This window comes from Hypomesus transpacificus, chromosome 17 (assembly GCF_021917145.1).
Source record: "Hypomesus transpacificus isolate Combined female chromosome 17, fHypTra1, whole genome shotgun sequence".
NCBI lineage: Eukaryota > Metazoa > Chordata > Actinopteri > Osmeriformes > Osmeridae > Hypomesus > Hypomesus transpacificus.
In genome coordinates, this window is record NC_061076.1 from 1924876 (window position 1) to 1944184 (window position 19309).

Sequence of the window (19309 nt, forward strand, 5' to 3'; positions counted from 1 at the left end):
GCAATTATTTGAAAGGTTTGTAGGCCTAATATAGCCAAGACCATAGTACACTCTACACTTCTGAGGTTCAGTCTACATTTTAAGAAAAGCACCACACCACATCAGTCTGAGTCAACACCAGCATCTTTATTTATTTTTCTCCAAAAAGCATGTAAAAAAATTAAAATAAAAAACTATGGAAAGAAAATGAACAGACATTATACATCTGATTGTGTGTGTGTGTGCGTGTGTGTAGCAGGGTTCACATTTTATGATCATATTCTTCTACCAGCACAACATACTACATCCTGAAGTAATGAAAGAGAGGCGACAGCACACCTTCTGCTGCAAGGCCACCTCATTCCACAGGTCAAGTTTATATCGAATACATTTTCAATAAGATGCAGACATTTAAATCTCGTATCAATTATGGACAACAGTGACTCTTGAATTGAAAAGTCAAAACGAAGTTACGTTAAATTTAGCACACTAGATGACTTGTAGAACACAGGAACACAGTTCTCGTTCCTCTTTCCGTGTCTCTTACAAAACAAAAGTTAATTCACAGATGATGCGTTTGTAGCTTGGCGTACTGCTCGTACAGAACAGGTGATTATGGACACAGTGTCTTTGTGTTCTTGGTTACCAACGACAACCGAGGACAGGCATGAACTCAGATGAGAAAGACAAATAGAAAACCTAAATTGGTTCAAATATGGTGAATTCAGTAAGGGGCTTTGGAAAGTGGGTAAATGCAGGCAGAATTAAGTGACCACCAATGCCCACTGCTTTAACTGTAGAAAGCAAGCATAAGCATTTTTATTTGACAAGTGAGAAGATAGAAGTTTGAGAATGTAGAAGGTGGTGGTAGTTCTGCACAAAGTGCACTGAATTAAAGTTGTTTGGAAAACAAATATGGTCGTTACTCATTTCTAAGGCTTTTTCTTTCTTTTTTTACAAAAGTTATGTATTCCTCTTCCTCAGTTTATTGTCTCTTCTGCACAGCATGTTTCATTCACAGTAAACTTTCAGCCACAAAATATATTTTGTGTCATTCAAGTGTCAGTCAAGTGACACTTGATACGTTTTAATTTTATGAAATTGAGTTGTTTTAATTCTTGGAAAATAATAAGAACGAATGATATTAATTACCAACTGTGGTCTGCTTAAGTTTGCACTTTTGGCTAGGTCTCCTCACATAATCAAAATGTCCAAAGAACTACCGCTAAACCAACTGCTGCTTAAGGGCCTCCTGGTCGAATGGCCAATCACTTCCCCGCTTCTACCAGTAGGGGGAGCTCCATGCAGAGGTTCAGGGTACACTGTTCTAAACTCTGCTCTTCAAACTCTAAAAGGCCTTGGTCTTCGCCAGCCCTGAAAGAACAGGCTCCGGTGCTTCTACACAGCTAAACACTCGAGACATAGAGGGCCCAGGTAAGTACTGACCCAAAAAAGAAAAAAAATGCTCATGTTAGTGAAAGTGACACGAACTTTACGTTTCTACGAAGGAAGATTATGTTGAACGATGTAAGACGGTATTTGAAGTCGAGGTTGGTTTACACACAGGCAGAGCAAAACACAGCCTAACATGATATAACTGTATGGGCTGAAAGTAGCACTAAATTGAGTGACGGTTGGGTTTCCTGTGAAGCTGTTCCTTGTAAAAACGTCTTGCCTGGTCGTCATGCTTGGTCATATGCGCAAGACAAGAGTACATTATAGTGTGATATGTTCACTAAGTACAAACTACACCTATATGTACAGATAAACCTATGAGATACTTCTCATACCCAAAATAGGACATTTAAAACCCATTAATATTCCAGCCATATAGCTCTGGTAAAAGTAGCTTTCAGCATGACATCAGTCAGACTCAGCATATACACAAAGAGTGATATGAGTCAATGAAGCACATTTAAACAAATTCAAAACGAGAGGTTAGTACAGTAACAAGGCGAGTCTGAGACTCAAAACAACTAACATGCGCATCACACCAGCCAGCCCATTCAGATCACAGGAACGAAAACAAAATATTTTTACAAAATATAAAATTAAATGGGTGTGTGAGAGGACAGGCAGGTGTTTGCCATTATGTGTGATTGTTATATATACAGTACTGTGTTCCAGGTTTGTTTCTCAGATTTCAAAAACCCTGATCAACTAACAACATGGCCACTAGCGAACTGTTCAGTCAATACACGGTGGATCCATTTTTAAGTAACAATCGGAAAAATACAGGAAGTAGAAGAGTCAAATAAACCCCCTTAGAAGGTTGGCCGTGAATGTATGCTCCGCTACTGTACAGAGGTAGGCCTACTGATCTAGAACTTCACATTTAACAACGAGTTCTCCTGAGCATACCATTTCCTTACGACTCTAAGCAAGAAGGGTGCAACTGGTCAGAAAAAAAGAATTTAAATAAAAAATATTTTTTGGGAAAAAAAGAAACATTTAAGATTTCACTTCCCACTTCCAGCAGAAATGTAACACTGGCTGGTGGAGAAGGTGTTTGGTCACCATCAACAAACATTTCCCTGGAGGAAATGGAAAATAAAATGATTGAAAGATAATAATATGCGCTCAATTGAAATCTAGAATCTTGAAGATTAAAACACCTCACCATCTGCTGTTTCAAGCAGGTCGCATCATTTAGTGGGTGTCTGTGTGTGTGTGTGTTCATTTTTCATGGTGTGCCATATGATGTGCGTTTGTTCAAAATGGCGGGGTGAAGTTGGATAGAGGAAGATGGGTGAGATGGGCGAGGGGAGAGAGACCGGATGGTAAGGACGACGCAGGCAGACGGGGTTATGCAGTCTTGGGTATTTTCTCCGCCTCCTTTGAGGCCCACAGCTCCTTGTGCTGTTTGCGGCCAAAGCCCTCGTCGTAGTTGCCTTTGCTTTTGAAAAGCTGCTGGAAGTGAGGCTTGCAGTAGAATTCACCCTGTAGGGCCGCGTAAGTGCCAAGGCTGCAAAACAGGAATCGAGATGTGTCAAGATGTGTACAAAAAAAGTAATTGCTGTGTGTGTCTGTGTCAGATGAGTTAATACATTGACATTATTTGTTGGTGTATGTGCCCCAACCTGAGTTTGGTGTTGCAGTGCTTGCAGCAGAAGCAGGTGTTGTGGAAGATGAGGTTGTTGGCAACCAGTCTCTCCATGGGGTAGACCGTCTTGTCACAGGACGAGCATACCTCCTTTTGAGTCTTGAAGCTGAAGGACTAGAGGCAGGGAAAACAGAAAACAGTCAAAACTAGGCTTCCAGAGAGCTGGGGCCTGTGGCCATCAAGCCAGTTTGCAGAATAAGCCAGGTTTGTGTCGCTTGCTTTCCCTGGCATGAGCCTGGTGTATTTGGTAAACTGGCTTCGTGGAACAGGCTCCAGGTTTGGCTGAGACTAACTTGTGTATGGGAAATACTGCATGTTCAGTCATATCTGTGGTATGACCGACAGGGCCTGTCTGTGGGTGAGAATGAACAGAGGTCTTGGTGCAGTCTGCACGTTGCTGTGACCAGGCTGATGGTGATCAGTGTCTGAGATGGAGACAGGTGGACAGGGGAACAGACAGGCAGCCCTACGAAGCAGAGTGGAGTGGTTGTATAATGAGGTTGTATAATGAAGGTATATTTACTTTAGAGCGTTGGACCGGTTTCTCTTCAGGGGTGTTTCGGTTGTCCTTAAGGAGAAGAAAAAAGCAAATATGTTTATTTTGACTTCTACACACACACACGAGAAATACAGTAGTCAAAATGCCGGAAACATCAACATTGCACATCTCCGATGTTACACAATTTGCACAGGCAGACAGTGCGAAGCGACCAACTGCCATCCTCACCCCAGTCACTCTAAAAACACCTTTCCCCATCCTCGTTTCATGTCATTCCATCCCATCATTCCCTTTCATCTCTGCCTCTCTTCTCTGTCGGCCTCTTTATCCTGGTCGCTCCATCTGTCTGCGGCCGGCACAGCGAGAGGATCAGGACCCTTCTGTCTGAGCGTGTCAGCCCAGCTAGGCGCCACTCACTGGCTGCTCTACAACTGCACTCACAGGCCAACACTAGGGGAGCAAGCACAGCTCCATCATACTGTATTCTGATGCACGTTTCCACATACTGTGGAAGTAAAAATGCAGGCACCAGAAGAAGGAGATATTTTACGAGCGCGGTCTGAAAAGTGCTGTTCGAAAACTCCATTCCTTTCCAGACGAGCATTAGCCTTGTAATAAACGTGTGTGTCTGCCCTGTTATCAAAGAGTAGCCCGAGGCAGAGCTGTTACACACAGCTGTCGTCCTCCCAGATCATTGAGGTAGAGTCAATACGTGAAGAGGGACTGGGATCTCAAATGTTCCTCCAAAACAACAACAAAAACAGAAAGAGAAAAATAACTGGGTGGGGAGGGGTCAAAAAGTCGGTCAAATGTGTTTTGATTCCAGCCTTCTCACCTGTGACACACCTGGCGAAGGGAACCATCCGTAAGGATGGAATGCCCTCGGGAACCTTGGGCCGTGTCTCCATGGTTACGTCTATGACCATGTCTTCAGGCCGGACTAACAGGTCGTTTGGGTGGATAATGAGGGCTGGAGAAAGCCAGGCACATTGAGGCTCCGCACGCTGGTGACAGGCGCTGAGGCAGTGTGCAGAAGGGCGCTCTCTCTCTCTCCCTGTCACTCTCGCTCATGCTCTCTCTCCCTGTCTCTCTCGCTCACGCTCTCTCCCCGTCTCTCTCTCTCTGTTTAGGAGGGGAAAGTCCACTGCAGACTTCACTAAAACCTGATTATATAAGGGGGCTGGGGGGAGGGAGGGGCGGTTTAACGAAACCTTTTAGTGAGGCCTCCACATCGGAGACAACTATAACCCTTTCATGTAGTCGTACACCACCCAAAACACACACACACGCAAGCACACTGAAACTATGAAAACACATAATTGCACCAAAGGCAAACATAATTCGGCTCCGAGACATGTTGACCAGACAAAATCCCTGGCGAGTGACACATCAGACCAACCAACGATTCAATTATGCAGCACTAAACAAATTGTTGCCATTAGGCTCAGTGTCGTGAGGTGCACCATATCCCTTACACACACCGGTCACATTTCTCCCCTTTGCCAGACGGCGTTACAGCTGTACGCTGTGAAACAAGCGGAGGGATGGAGGACATGGGGGAAGGAGAGGTGTCCTTGTGCAGCCTGTCTATCATCTGGGACAGCCTGACCTCATGGACCCAACAGGTCAAGTTCACACCTCTGACCTCAGGCAGCATTAGACATCTAGAAAGAGAAGAATGGAAAGATTTGGTGAATGGGAGTGGGAGAGAGAGGGAGGAGGAGGAGCGGAGGGAGGATTAGAGCTTCCATATCTAAGATCAGGAAGACATTTCAGCGGGCTAATTTTCTCATGGGAGCACAACAGCTTCCTGAAGATGCAATCACCATCCCGTCTTCCTCATTACACTAATTTAGCCTCTAGTGGGTGTGTTGGTGCGAAGCTTGCATCCTTGGTTGCTTGGTGTAGCAAGCCAAGCCTACTTCCTGTTCCTGAAAGTCTTCCTAAAACTGGTTCCAGAGCAAAGGCCCCTCATGGTTTGGAGACTTGCAGTGTGTAACGGCACCTGGTCCAGTCTTCAAAGAAAAACAAAAAGCGCAATACCTACTCAGGTGACAACTCCGGGCGATCAGTTTATGCGAGGCATCAGGTTTTACAAACACACTTGTCCTAATGCAGAATCGGACCACAACTTGAGCAGAACACGTCAGCAACGTTTAACATTCCCTTCCATCACAGACCAACCTCACAAGACAGAGGCAACGGGATCTTGTATACAAAAATGAAACCGGATTAAATGCCACGTCAAGACACACACACACACACACACAAATCCTGGAAGGCTTCACCATGGCCATCTGTCTTCTGTTGCCATATTTGTACACAAGATGCACGACATCCCTTCCCAAAAGCTAGCGTTTAAGCAGGAAGTTGTAATGACACCCAACTTCCTGTGTTTGGCTGTCTATCTGGGGAGGGGGACCTAGATACGGCCCAGTCAACTGCCACCCTGCTGCCTAACATAGGACAATCTTATTGCTCTTGATTAGGTCCATATATGGGCATCACCATCAGTGCTCACAGCCAAACCAACATCAAGAGGAACTAACAGAACAGAGGCTGTTCTGTGTAATCTAGGGCCACAAACACCATAAAATACTGTTTTTGTGCAACAATATGGGATTAAAACAAGTCTGAAAAATAAGAGGCCTTGATGTGCCTATGATTGTTGACACAGAGAGTCAGTTGCATCATCATTTGGTGCAGGCTGCCTATGTTTGGAAGGTGCAACCATATTTGGAAGGCTCTTAGGGAACAAAGAAAGGCTTGCTTTCTCATATTGTGCAAGATCAGTCTCCTTTTTTCAGCAAGAGAGGCTCAGTTGTTGCTTGGTGACGTCAGCACTTAACCTTTCAATCTCATAGCCGCACAGAAAACACTTATTAATGAAGGTGGAAACTGTCCCTAAAATACCATGCACAGAAGGCTCGAGAGAATGTCTCGCTGTACGTTTTAAAAAGTGTGCAAGCGAGATTTCTTTAGGACCTGTTCTGATTCTTAAAGCCTCACAGTGGTAACTTATGACTCTCCTTCTCCATGCTGAAGATCCTCTCATTGTTTTACTGAGACTAATCTCCATTGCGTTTTCCCTCGACATTAGACCAGGGGCAGACCCAGAGGTACCTGCACCTTCAAAGCCTTGTAGGCCTTTTGACTACTCTAAACATGGACATACTCGGGTCATAAACTGGAGACAGGTCAGCATCCTCTTCTCCAGACCATAAACCAGACCAAACGCGTTTACAAAAAGAGTAACTTTAAGTAGCTAATCTCCCTCACTCTGGAATATTACCAGAGACTCTGGTCTTTGGACTGCTGAACACAGTGATGAAGGACTTGATCTGTTCAGGCTTAGTGACAAGTGTCCAGTCTGAACCTGAAGGGGTGCAACTGTCCCTACATGGGGAGAAGGGACAGTGTGCTAACAAACGACAGTAGTCGTTCATTTCGCCACGTCTTTCATTGTGTCATGTGATATTTTTAGAACCGTTATCACCGCCTCATCCCCTTGATAGAGAGACAGAAGGACGGATTAAAACGGCATCAAAACACAACAAGGGCCACGTCCCACTGAGAAGACGGTAACTGCAGGGTAGTGATCAGATGCAAGTGTCTGTCTCTACACCCAACACGAACATGAGACAAGCTCTCTGAGAAACCTTGTGCAGTTCTCGGGGGAACACCACAGAAACAAACATGTGGTGAGGACATGGATGACTGCTTTGTAGCTGAGTGCAGTGAGAAACCCTTGCTTCATGAAATGTTTTGACACAGTTAAGGGTAGAAGATCAGGGTGAAACTAGCTGGTCAGCAGATTGAAGGCTTTTCTGGTATGCTAACTTCAAGTGAGCCGAAAAAATGTTTGGGGTGTTAAGGACCAAACAAAACGCACACAAGCAAACAACTTCCTCCTTTGTTTACGTCTTTCCCTCAACAACACAATGTATGACATACAATCTGCCAAAAAACAAATCTAATACAAATGATACAATATTGTACCGAACTTAGTCTGCATTCTATAGCTGGTGGTTATTTTCCATCAACTGACATGAAACCGTTTCTTCCATTCGACATGCCTGGAGGCCATTTCCTGTGAGCTGGCTGGGGGTGGTGTGACTAGTCACACAGACAGACAGACAGACAGACAGACAGACGTCAGCTTACGACAGCGCGTCGTAAGATTGTCCCTACACAGGATGTGAAACCTGTGTAGCAAGGTTCCTGAAGGCTGAGATCTGAGTGTTTTTGGATGGGACACCAGACCGTTCTCAGGCTTGGTCTGGACTTCCACTTTCTCACACGTGGCCCCTTTCTAACTTGCATACATCACAAGGAAGTGTTATTTCAGAGGCCCACATCTTATCTAACATGTAAACTTCTTTCGCTGAAAGAGCAGCCAAAGTCTCCATAGTTTACTAGGTCTGCAAAAAAATGCACCACATACAATCATGGTATAGTTATATTCATGCTTCCAGGTAAGAACTTTTGCCACCTGTATGAACCTGTGCTTATGCATGTGTACTGCATGTTCAAGAGGCCAAATTCAGTCTCAAGTTCTAACAGGTTAAGCTTTGTGTAAAACCTGGAGGCTCTATTGGCTTGAACATACATGTACCCAAAAGGTTTCTGATACCTGGCATATTTACTGAAGACAAAACAGCCTTCAGCATCTGATCAGATGTTATCACACAGTGGGGAAGATACTTTTTTCCACCAAAGCCTCCGGGAGGAATTCAAGATGACATGCCCCATCGTGTTGACAAAAATGAATGCAAATCTGTGTACTCTTCCAGGCACCCTCTTCTCCTTTGAGTTTGCGGGCTTTACTGACATAGCAGGGGCTGCCGTTAAGGAAGAGTGAGGCCCCTGGAAAGAGTTAGTCTGGAGTGAACGTTTCACAGGAAAACTGGCTGATCTTGGTCAATTATCAGCTGCCATTTTCTTTACTATTTGATGGAGGAAGCAGTGTTTTGAAAAGGTTTTGTGTTGAAATGTCCTTTATTTGCAAACTGTTGAAACCAATAAAGCAGTTGTGGGTCAAGCGTTATAAAACTGTGATGCAAATTAACAGGAACTTCAATCTCACCACATTCAAAGATCCTTCTGTCATGTAAGCCTACAGCACTCTTCAGACTCACTATTTGTCATAAACAAAGACAAAAGTTTGGTTGGGAAAGCTTGAATAAATCCCATAATTCTGCATGAATGAAGTCTCTTACATTCTTCCAGAGCAATAAATCATGATTATTGGATTATCATCTTTTGTCATCTTTTACTGGCTATGATTTATTTCTGGTAGCGACTGTATTTGGGACTCATTACACAACATTTCTGAGAACATTTTTAGATGCGTGCAATGACTACACAATCTTTATTTTTTTACACGACTGGATATCGGACACCCCTAAATCAGTAAAATGATCAGATCATCTGCATTAATTCACCGATTGCAGGACCGAGGGTACTGAACCAGAAAGAAAATCACCTCCCGAGGTTGCCTAACCTTGATGACGTGCACCTGGAGGGGATTTGAATGGCTGCTATTCGGAATTGAAGCCAAGCAATTTCTCATCTTTATATGCATCCGTCTTAGCCTTGTGCGTGTATGGAAGAGAGGCTGTTTTTGTATTAACGTGTGCATATTTAATTGAATTCCACACATTCAATAAACGTATTCCAGCAAAACAAAAACGTATTTGACCATCAAGGTATTGTGGAGAATAATTCTCAAGATTGGTTGTGTGTTGCTAGTCCTGTATTACAACTAAGTCAGTCAAGTCACGACACCAGCCGTCACTCCAATCAAGTTTCAAATCCGCCAGCATTGACGTAAATCGGACTGCAAACCATGTGTGTCAAGTCACAGTAAACACCGGCATAAATTACAGACAAGGAGCACGCCGACGACGTTTAATTACCGGGATGCTGTCGATCGAGAACTAGTTTGACAAGACCAGATTGTTTTTGGAAGTGTGTTCCCTCGTCTCTCTCAACACTACCGGGGACATAGTTGGACAAAGGCGTTTGCGTGTGTGTTGCTGGCACAGGTATCTGGCAATGGCAAAGGCAGCCTTAATATCAACGAAATCACACTAGAAATCTTGTAAAGTGGGTTCCTTGTTGCACGCTGCCTGATGAAAATCCAGTTGCTCCACACACCTTACGTAACATTGGGGAGCCATCAGGTGCTGTACAGTACACAAAATGATGCCCGATATCATCAAGGGCAGCATCTAGTCTGGTATATAACGGAGTGATATAAGCATACATTTCCGTGGCTTTTGGCTTACCGTAAAATAGATTTTCACGATCTCAATCATGTCAGAGTGCCCTGACAAACACGCAACCGAGTCAAAATAAACCTTATTACAATCGTTGTAGCCTATTCAGCAGTGAAAGTGAGACAGCCCATATGTTTTTCGAATGCATCTACAAATCGTCAACGCTGTTCACGGATGCAGTGGACAATGCCTTGGTTTCAAGCACCCGCTCAGGTTGAGTGACAGGGGCGAATAGATAACCCCACAAAAATGAAGTCAAGATAGGCTGATCGCTATTGTTAAGATTGCACGCAAAGCCAAAGTAACTAACATGCGGTTATGGTGTAAATAATGTGTGGTGTATAGGTTCACAATATAAGAAATACATGAGCATATTCAATTCACTCATTTCTTTAGGAGTATAGCCAACTAGCCTATTGATAATCATACAACAAAAGAGTTGGTTTTAGAGATAACGTTAGCTATTATTTGAGCGCATAGTCGCACATCATCCCACTTGACGAAGAAGCAGGATATTATTTACACAAGTAATCGGTCCTGTTCACATCACAGCAGCTAAAGACCGAGACATTGCTCGCTAGCTTAAGGCAATGGACATCACATCACAAAAGAAGAGGGGGGGGGGGGGGATAGCTAGGCTATGTGCTGGGTGTAGTGCTGTGGCTAGATCTGTGGAAGAAATTGGCAAGAAACACTTACCATCTTTGCCCTGTCGTTAACGTCAATGAATGCGTCCTCTTGTTCGTCTAAAATTGCTGTACTCGACTGCCTTTTAATTCGTTTGACGGGCCGTTTAAGGCTTCGTTTAGATTAGCTTGCCACAGACCCGGCGAGTTACCTCTGCTTGGCTCTCACCCCTCCCCTCGATTTTCGAGTCGTTTTTTTAGGATTTTCTATCAGCAGGATGTAGCTCGCTATTGGTCCAATCTGTATAGAGCTACCCTCTCGTTCTCATCCAAAACTAAAATGCCAAATATATATGTTTGAGTTAATAACAATATGAAATTCTATAAAAGCCGTGAAAAGAAACCATAACGAACGGATATGTCATGCTGATGTGTGTTCAATTAGAGACAGATAAACAGACAGATACAGTAGATCGATAGATACAGGCCTATGCCGAATGTACTGCTATACTTATGATGTATTACGAAATATTTAATGACAGCCGCACCAACATGGGACATGCAGACATTGTCTTCTGTATTAGCTATGACTTCCGTACAAAGTTGTGAATAAAAATGTTGTATAAGATGCTGAAATCTTGCCAGACTCAAAACAGTTTGTAATAGCTTAAAGTCTGGAACTTTCAGACCGTTGCAATTTAACACACATTCACAGGACAGAATGTCAGACATGCCCAGAGAAATAAACTATTTTGTGCGCTGAACGATAATAAATGATAAAAAAATCGCCACAATTCATTCATCAACCCTAAGAATACGTTCAATCAGTTTATACACAGTTTGAGGACTATAATAAAAGAAGACTAGGATAATAAACCTCTTGCTTCATCGATAGTTCCATGACTACGGTATATGACGTGAAGTCAGGGGTGACCCATAATTTGTTTATTGAAAACAGCTGCTCAGATGCTTAAATCTAGAACGGAAAGGGTTATGGGGGGAGGGGGTATGTGTGTACTTTACTGGAAACCACCACCTAGTGGTGAATTCTCGGGATTGCATGCATGATTTTGTGTTTTTGAAATTTGATCTGCAAATATGATTGGTACAGCCTCTCAACTTCCTCACATTATTACTGCACACTTTAGCTACAGGGACAATAACACCAGTGTTACATCTTTTGTGCCATGTATGCCTGATTATACCTCCTCAATCTTGTTGTCTGGAAGATATATTCGCCTAAAAGGCTTTGCAGCAAAAGTGACAGTCGCTACATGCTAGATACGGTAACTCTGGCTAGCCTTTGGAAAACCATCTCCCTCACAAAGCCATCCAAATGCCAATTCTGAAAGTTTATTACGAGGAAGTGAGATGACAACAACATACACGTGAAACACAGAATACAGTCTGATGAAAAGTGTTACAGATCACTGTAAGTCATTTGAAGTATGTTATGTCTACGCAACGGATTGGGATCTCCGGGATGCAAAAAAATCGATGACAGACCCGAGTCCTGCTCAAGCTATTTTTAATAATAACTTCCGCAAGAACTTTCCTCACACACGTTAACAAATACGTTTTGTTGACACCAAGGCCATAAGCATATAAAACACCTAAGTGCCACTGAAAGGCACTCCGCTAAAAGTTGAGCACAAGATGTAAAACACGTTGACAAATGTAATTTGCAGTAGTTCACATCTTGAAAACAAAAAAGTTGAATCGGTCACGAACAAATTAGCAACGTGGGCTGATATTACCCTTACAAACACATGTTGTAAGGGTATACATATACATATATAAAATAAAAATAACAGGTTGTGGAGTTGACCTGAGCAGCAACTGGCTGTTCAGTGAGCAATAGGACATAAACAAGACAACAACACACACTTCAGCCTTGAGCGTTTACTGGGATAAAGATGGAGATATCGCTCCACTTCTTGCTTCAACTGGCTCAATCTGAGGCCAGCTTCACAAATCCAGACGTATGGCCGATACCAGGTGGGACTCCCAAATCAAAAAGTTCAGTTCAAGATAAGAGGACTGTTGTGGGAAGTGTGAAAGAGTACCCAACCAATAGAAACTGTCCATATTTCCCTTTATACTCGAGCCATATAACGGGTTAAAGTAAAACTCCCCCTGAACCTCTGTGCTTGTTTCCAACTCCTCTGATATGACCAGCTGTTTGTCTACACACTAGGCATGCTCAAGAACAGTTGGCTGGTTCCAGATGCTTTCTAACTGGGTGTGTTTTAGTTGTCCCACCTGCTCTTTTTACGTTTGGGCGGATCTGGAACGGCAAAGCTGTCTTCCTCCCTGTTCCCTCTCCCCTCACCTCCCCTGTCTCCTCCCTCCCTCTCACTTCCTGCCCTCTCTCCTCCTGCCCTCTCTCCTCCCTCCCTCTCTCCCCCCTCCCTATCACTTCTCCAATCATCTCTCTCTCTCCTGTTTCCATCTCCATTACGACTCTCACCGTGGCGACCACTGCTGCCGTGGCGCTCCGCGTCCCCGTATCGGTCACGTTCAGCGTGCCGGTCCCCGTGCCGATCCCGTTCTCCGCCGCTGCCGTGGCGCTCGCTCCGGTCGCTGTGCCGGTGGTGCCCCTCTCCGTGGCGACCCCTGTCTTCCCCGTACCTGTCGCCGCGGGGCCCGTCCCGCGGGGAGGGCGGGGCAGGGTAGCTCTGAGGGGCGCTGTTGTGGCTCTCTGGCACAGAGCTGAGGGAACCAGCACTGGTGAATCCGGCCATCTTGGTGCCCATGCTGAGGGCTGGAGGAGGGGCCATGGAGGCCCTGAACCTGTCTGGGGCCTCTGCAGCCTCTGTGGGCACGGAGCTGAGGCTGCCGGCACTGGTCCAGCCTGAGGAGCTGCTAGACTTGGTGGTGAGCTTAGGAGGGACGCCTGACGCTGCTACAAAGTGGTTCTTGTACTGTGACTGGATGCAAGGAAACACATTGTGAAGGACGGATGTTATAACATCTAATGAGTGGAGAGAGAGAAAGACATAAATAGAGACAGACAGATATATATAGAGAGAGAGGGAGAGAGGGGTACCTGGAAAGCTTGCTTCATAGCAGACATTCTGTCTCCCATGGCCCCAGAAGTGGGTTTACTGTAACCTTCATAGCTACTTGAAGAAGACCCTCCACTACGATCCTGATACAAAAACAACAAAAGACTCTACAATGAGAACATATTTTGTACTATCTGTCTAAACACGAAAGTGCCTGGAGCATTTTACCTAAAAAGGCAGTTATTGCAGGAGCACACAGACTTGAGCTTGAATGACGCAAAACTCACAGAAATGTCTGCTCCAAGGCCTGGCCGCTCCCTGTAACCAAGACCTCCACCTCCAATGTTCACCTTCTTTCCTTTACCACCCTTGAAACGGGATTTCCTGAACCAGGGATTCTGAGTATCATAAAACAAACAGGTTCAGTAAATACACGGAATCATCAACTCATGGCATTCATTATCATTATCGTTCACCTGCATTGCTAAGTCCATGAGCTCTTTGGATACACATTGATTGGCTCCCTCCAGGTTCCGCACAAGGTCACCAGCAAAAGACGTGTCTTTATTGGTCAGGAGGGTGTAGGCCACACCCTTTTCACCTGCACGACCTGTTCGACCAATCCTGTGAGTGTGTGTGTCGATGTCTCGGGCCACATCGTAATTCACGACGGTGCGGATTGAAGGGATGTCCAGACCACGAGCTGGACACGGAAGCAAGAGCAAGGAGGCAAGACGTTGTCAAAAACCCAATATCACTGGTTAAGTCGTTTAAAGCAGATGAAAAACTTAAATTACATTTACATTGTCATTTAGCAGACGCTCTTATCCAGAGCGACTTACAGTAGGTACAGGGACATTCCCCCGAGGCAAGTAGGGTGAAGTGCCTTGCCCAAGGACACAATATAATATTCCACGGCCAGGAATCGAACCGGCAACCATCGGATAAATAGCCCGATTCCCTAACCGCTCTTCCATCTGACTCCCATAAAATCAAATCCCAAATCTGATTGGCTCCTCCTCTCACCTGCAACGTCAGTGGCCACCAGCACGGGCAGGTTCTTCTTCTTGAAGTCGGCGATCACCTTGTTCCTCTCGCTCTGGTCCATGTCTCCATGCAGCAGCCCCAGGCTGTGGCCCTCCTGGGTCAGGTTGGTGGCCAGCTCGTCACAGTTGGCCTTCTTAGTGACAAAGATGAGCACTGAGCCGGACGAGGTGAACTCCACCAGGCGGCGGGTGAGCCAACCCCACTTCTCCACTCCGCTGGGCAGCACTTCCACCAGCTGGGTAACATCCTCGTTGGCCTGGAGGTGGTGGAGGAGGAAGAGGAGGGAGGGAAGGTGGGGAGAGGGAGACAGAGGGGTCATTATTATGGGGTTTGATCCAGATCACAGATGAAAGACCTAGGAGAGTTGTGTTACCTCTCCGATGTCTCCCTGAACCACCCGGATGGGGTCCACCAGGATGTCTCGGGCTAGCCTCTCGATCTTTTTACGGAAGGTAGCGCTGAACAGAAGGGCTGTGAGGACATGCGTGGTGGTGGTTAAGTTAGGAACAAGTAGTCCAGAACAAACAAACTCATCATCTCTTAATCATCAAGAAGGCTGACAAACACTCACTCTGTCTGTCGGGGCGGACATGACTGGCGACAGACCTCACTTGGTATTCTGCAGACACAGAGCGGTTAAAAAAGTGTTAAAAAGACCCGTCTGACTGCTCCTCGTTGTGAACGCTGTGCGTGAGAAAAACAGGCAGACAAGCGGAAACCAACCGAAGCCCATGTCGAACATGCGGTCGGCCTCGTCAAACACCAGGTACGTGACTCTCTGCAGAGACGTGGCTTTCTTCTTCACATGGTCAATCAAACGGCCCTGTGATGCAAACAGGCCAAGTGAGGTTCAACAGGGAGCTTATTCAGAGGGCGGCCAGGACAGCTTCTCATCAGGACTAACCCCTAGACAGGTGGAGCACTCACCGGGGTGCACACCACAATCTCCGCCCCCTCCTGCAGCGCTTTGGCCTGTTCCCACATGCTGCCTCCTCCGTAGACCGCCACAGAGCGCAGAGAGTAGGCTTTGCCGAAGCGCTTGCACTCTGCATGGATCTGGGGACCACAAGCACGTCGTTAGGGACTGGTGAATGTGCCATCACTAAGGGACCTTGAAAAATTCTCATCTTACTGCTGGCCAACCAAAATCTCTTCCCCCCCCCCCCCAAACACACGCTCTCTCACCTGCTGACAGAGTTCCCTGGTGGGGCAAACGATGATTGCGATGGGCCCTTCTCCGGTGTCCAGCTCTTTCTGGTCCATGATGTGGACGAGCATGGGCCAGATAAACGCTGCAGTTTTCCCGCTGCCGGTCTTGGCGATACCGATCATGTCACGACCACCCAGGGCTATTGGCACTCCCTGAACAACAAGAGGTCAGAAAACACATCTGATATAGCATCAAAGCATGTGCGCCAGAACATGTGACATGTGCACAGAGTAAGCAGCTTAGGGACTGACCTGGCACTGTATAGGTGTTGGCTGTGTGTACTCGGACTTGCGGATCTGATGCATTAGTTGCTCGTCAAAGCCAAAATGGGCAAAGCTGGTGGAGGGTTTAGGAGGGGCAGCACCTGAAACCTGGCAACCAAACAAGAGGTCAGTCAGGACAAAAGATATAAGATCGAGACAGAAATGAATCCAAAACAACAGGATTGTTGTACACAGCATACAGTCATGAATTAGCTTTTGAATTTTAAATAAGAGTTGTGTGTGTGTGTATGTGTGTGTGTGTGTGTGTATGTGTGTGTTGGAATTCTGGGACTTACCCGCAAATTGAGTTTGTGTCTCAACTCTATGACCTGGGTAGGTGTGAGGCTGTGAAGCTCCTCATGCTCGTTGTAGAAGTTCTTCTCAAAGGGAGGATAATCGATCTGTATAGAGGTGACACAAAAGCAATAAGACGAGTCATTTTCCTAAGTGCTACTCGGCAACATGCCAGAACCAGCTGAATCTTAAGGATGTAGTCTTCCAGTGTCCAGCCCATCCATTAACATTTAGTCAGCGACTTAAAGTAAGTACAGGGACATTCTCCCCGAGGCAAGTAGGGTGAAGTGCCTTGCCCAAAGACACAACATCAGTTGGCACGGCCAGGAATCTAACCGGCAACCTCCTGATTAATAGCCCGATTCCCTAACTGCTTAGCCATCTGACTCCCATATCTCTCTCTGACTCCCATATCTCTCTCTGACTCCCATATCTCTCTCTGACTCCCATCTCTCTCTCTCTATATATATATATCTCTCTATATCTCTCTATATCTCTCTCTCTATATATCTCTCTATCTTTATCTCTCTATATCTATATATATAAAAGATCGAGACAGAAATGAATCCAAAACAACAGGATTGCTGTACACAGCACAGTCATGAATTAGCTTTTGAATTTTAAATAAGAGTTGTGTGTAGATGTGTAGTCAGAGATACACATATAGTACCTCTGAGTGGTCAATGGGGGGCAGGGGCATGATGATCTTCTTGGTAGCAGGTGCAATGGGGTTCCCATCGCTATCATAATCCACGTTCTCGTCCTCGTCCTCCAGGGTCAGCCCAGCTGTGGGGTTCTCTGCCATGTACCGGAAGTAGGCTTCCTGCATAGAGCACACCATCATGTGACCCACACGGCCAGCTAGCCTGCAGCATTTCACCTACGGAGCCACTTGTGACAATCACAAAACATGGGAGTTGTTCACATTTACAAGGTTGGACAAAATATGGATGTTATCCTTATTTGTATTGATGCTGTTATTCTTTTTAACCCCTGACAAAGGCATTTCACTCGATGAAGTAGGATATTGAGTGTTATTACATTGTATAAACATGCTTTTCTGTTTTCAAAAATGAAGCAAATACAAGTATCGAGGAGACTTCCCTCCATTAGGGAAAAATACCTGCAATCACATTTGTTAAGAAAAAGAGAGAGAATGGGTAGAGTTGTGGGATTTGAGCAGATATGGTTCAAGAAGGGGATGGTCAGAGGGCTTCTCTGATCAGAAATGTAGTAAATTAGGAACTTTTGATGAGTCACTCACTTGTTCATCTTCTTCTTCAATGTCATCACGAATACCCCTGAAAAGACAAGCGGAGAAAAAAAACTTCCCTGCGACTCGTTCATATACCCATGATGCCCCCACAACCAGTTGTCCCTCAACAGTGGCAATGCAAACCAAGCTAGATGTATTACCTGTCAGGTGGGTTCAAAAGTCAACTGTGTTTGTTTTTAAGGCTGGCCAGATCACATTTTGCATCTTTGTACAACTGCACCACACAATTGCTGGGTTCAGTCTAAAACACTTTTCCTTGAGGACATTACCGTGCGTATCCATTAAAAAACTTACTTTGCAATCTTCTTCTCTTTTTCCTTCTCTTCTAGTTTCTTCATGTCCTTAGCCGCTTGGTCCTAGAGAACCGAGGGTTCAATGGGATGGAAACAGGAAACAAGAAAGTCGTAGACACATTAAAACAATGGCAAGCAAATACTCAGTGACAGCCTTCAGACATAACCCCCCTTCTGTAAATTGTCAACCTTAAAACTCACCTCAACTTCCGCCATGAAGGCATCCAAGGGGTCATCTTCACTGTCTGAACCACCCCCTGACTGGAGCTGCTGGCGTGTTGGTGAGTTCTCAGCTGGGATGTAGGGCAAGTCTGTACTGCTAGACTCCTCTTCATCATCTTCGAAATACCTGATGTAGATTTGGATATACTTAACTCAGGTTGATGCGTTGTGATGTTGATCGCATGAACACTATGAGGCTCATCAACCCCCCCCCCCCCCCCACCCAATGCAGTGTGGAAAAAGGTCAATACTCACGCATTCTCTTCGTCAAAGTTTGCTCTTTTTGTTCCTATTTTGTAAAATGCTGGGAGCTGCTGGTTCTTTCCATAGCCTGCTGCTGATCCTGTCGCTCCAAACGATGTGTGGGACTTTTGGGGCAAACGAGGCTCTTCCTTCTTTGCTGGTCCTCCTCCTCCTCCACCACCCCCTCCTCCAAGTGAGAATCCTCCAAACCCGAAACCACGCTTACCACTCGGCCCACCCTTGCTCCAATTCATTTTTTAGGCTGTATCCTAGCAGGCGGCAAAAAAAAAGTTAATACACACAATACCAGGCTTTGGCTATTAGAAACCAAACCAATTTCTGTGTTGCCTCTCCCCAAGTACTTTCTTGTACGAGTATGTGTCCTATCCACCACACCAAGACTAACTAACATGACCATTTATAAAACCCCATTTGGAAAATAGATTGTTGGCCAGCTAGATAATACACTAAACTAAGTCGACCAACCAAAGGATTTTGTATTCAATACAGTGTGATCAAACAAAGACTTCAATCATACGGATTTGATTTTCAAAAGAGGAACTATATGATAGGTGCTAAGCAGCGTTTTGGTTGCATGTTATTATTTACTAGCTAGCTAAACTAGCTTAGCTCGTTGTGCTGTGTAACATGGGCCGCAGCGGCACGACAAGCTCTTGAAGTGGGTGTGCGATGAAAGATTAGCAACCAATGTGCTTTGCCAAGGTCATTTGCAAACAGTACAATCGATACTACATCACTAAACAACATCAACTCTGACATCGGTGCAGCACTATTACTACATTTACCTGACTCTTGCTTCGAAGAAACGTCTTTTAACGCAGTTTGATACAAAAAGTATTCTGCGTCATCAACGTCCGCAGAATTTGTGCACAACGTAATTTTCAAGCGACCCCCAACAGCAATAATTGTTCTTGGATTTGTGATAGTTAACGCGCGTCGGTAGA

At 45.2% G+C, this 19309-nt stretch overlaps 2 protein-coding genes across 2 annotated transcripts; both read right to left on the minus strand.

Moving 5' to 3' along the window:
• Positions 1 to 105: 105 nt before the first annotated feature.
• Positions 106 to 10744, minus strand: limd2 (LIM domain containing 2). Its single transcript, XM_047037759.1, has 4 exons — positions 10562 to 10744; positions 3606 to 3650; positions 3060 to 3196; positions 106 to 2944 (listed from the first exon to the last, which is right to left on the minus strand). Exons 1-4 carry the CDS (start codon positions 10562 to 10564, stop codon positions 2785 to 2787), a joined length of 345 nt encoding a protein of 114 aa, XP_046893715.1. The 5' UTR covers positions 10565 to 10744; the 3' UTR covers positions 106 to 2784.
• Positions 10745 to 11825: 1081 nt separating this feature from the next.
• On the minus strand, positions 11826 to 19228 carry ddx42 (DEAD (Asp-Glu-Ala-Asp) box helicase 42). Its single transcript, XM_047037714.1, has 18 exons — positions 19151 to 19228; positions 18357 to 18613; positions 18081 to 18228; positions 17881 to 17942; positions 17575 to 17611; positions 16981 to 17133; positions 16313 to 16417; positions 16005 to 16124; positions 15729 to 15905; positions 15471 to 15599; positions 15267 to 15366; positions 15115 to 15162; positions 14917 to 15014; positions 14523 to 14799; positions 13973 to 14199; positions 13784 to 13894; positions 13538 to 13639; positions 11826 to 13418 (listed from the first exon to the last, which is right to left on the minus strand). The coding sequence occupies exons 2-18, from the start codon at positions 18596 to 18598 to the stop codon at positions 12738 to 12740; spliced, it is 2817 nt and encodes a 938-aa protein (XP_046893670.1). The 5' UTR covers positions 18599 to 18613; positions 19151 to 19228; the 3' UTR covers positions 11826 to 12737.
• Between the last annotated feature and the right edge of the window lie 81 nt (positions 19229 to 19309).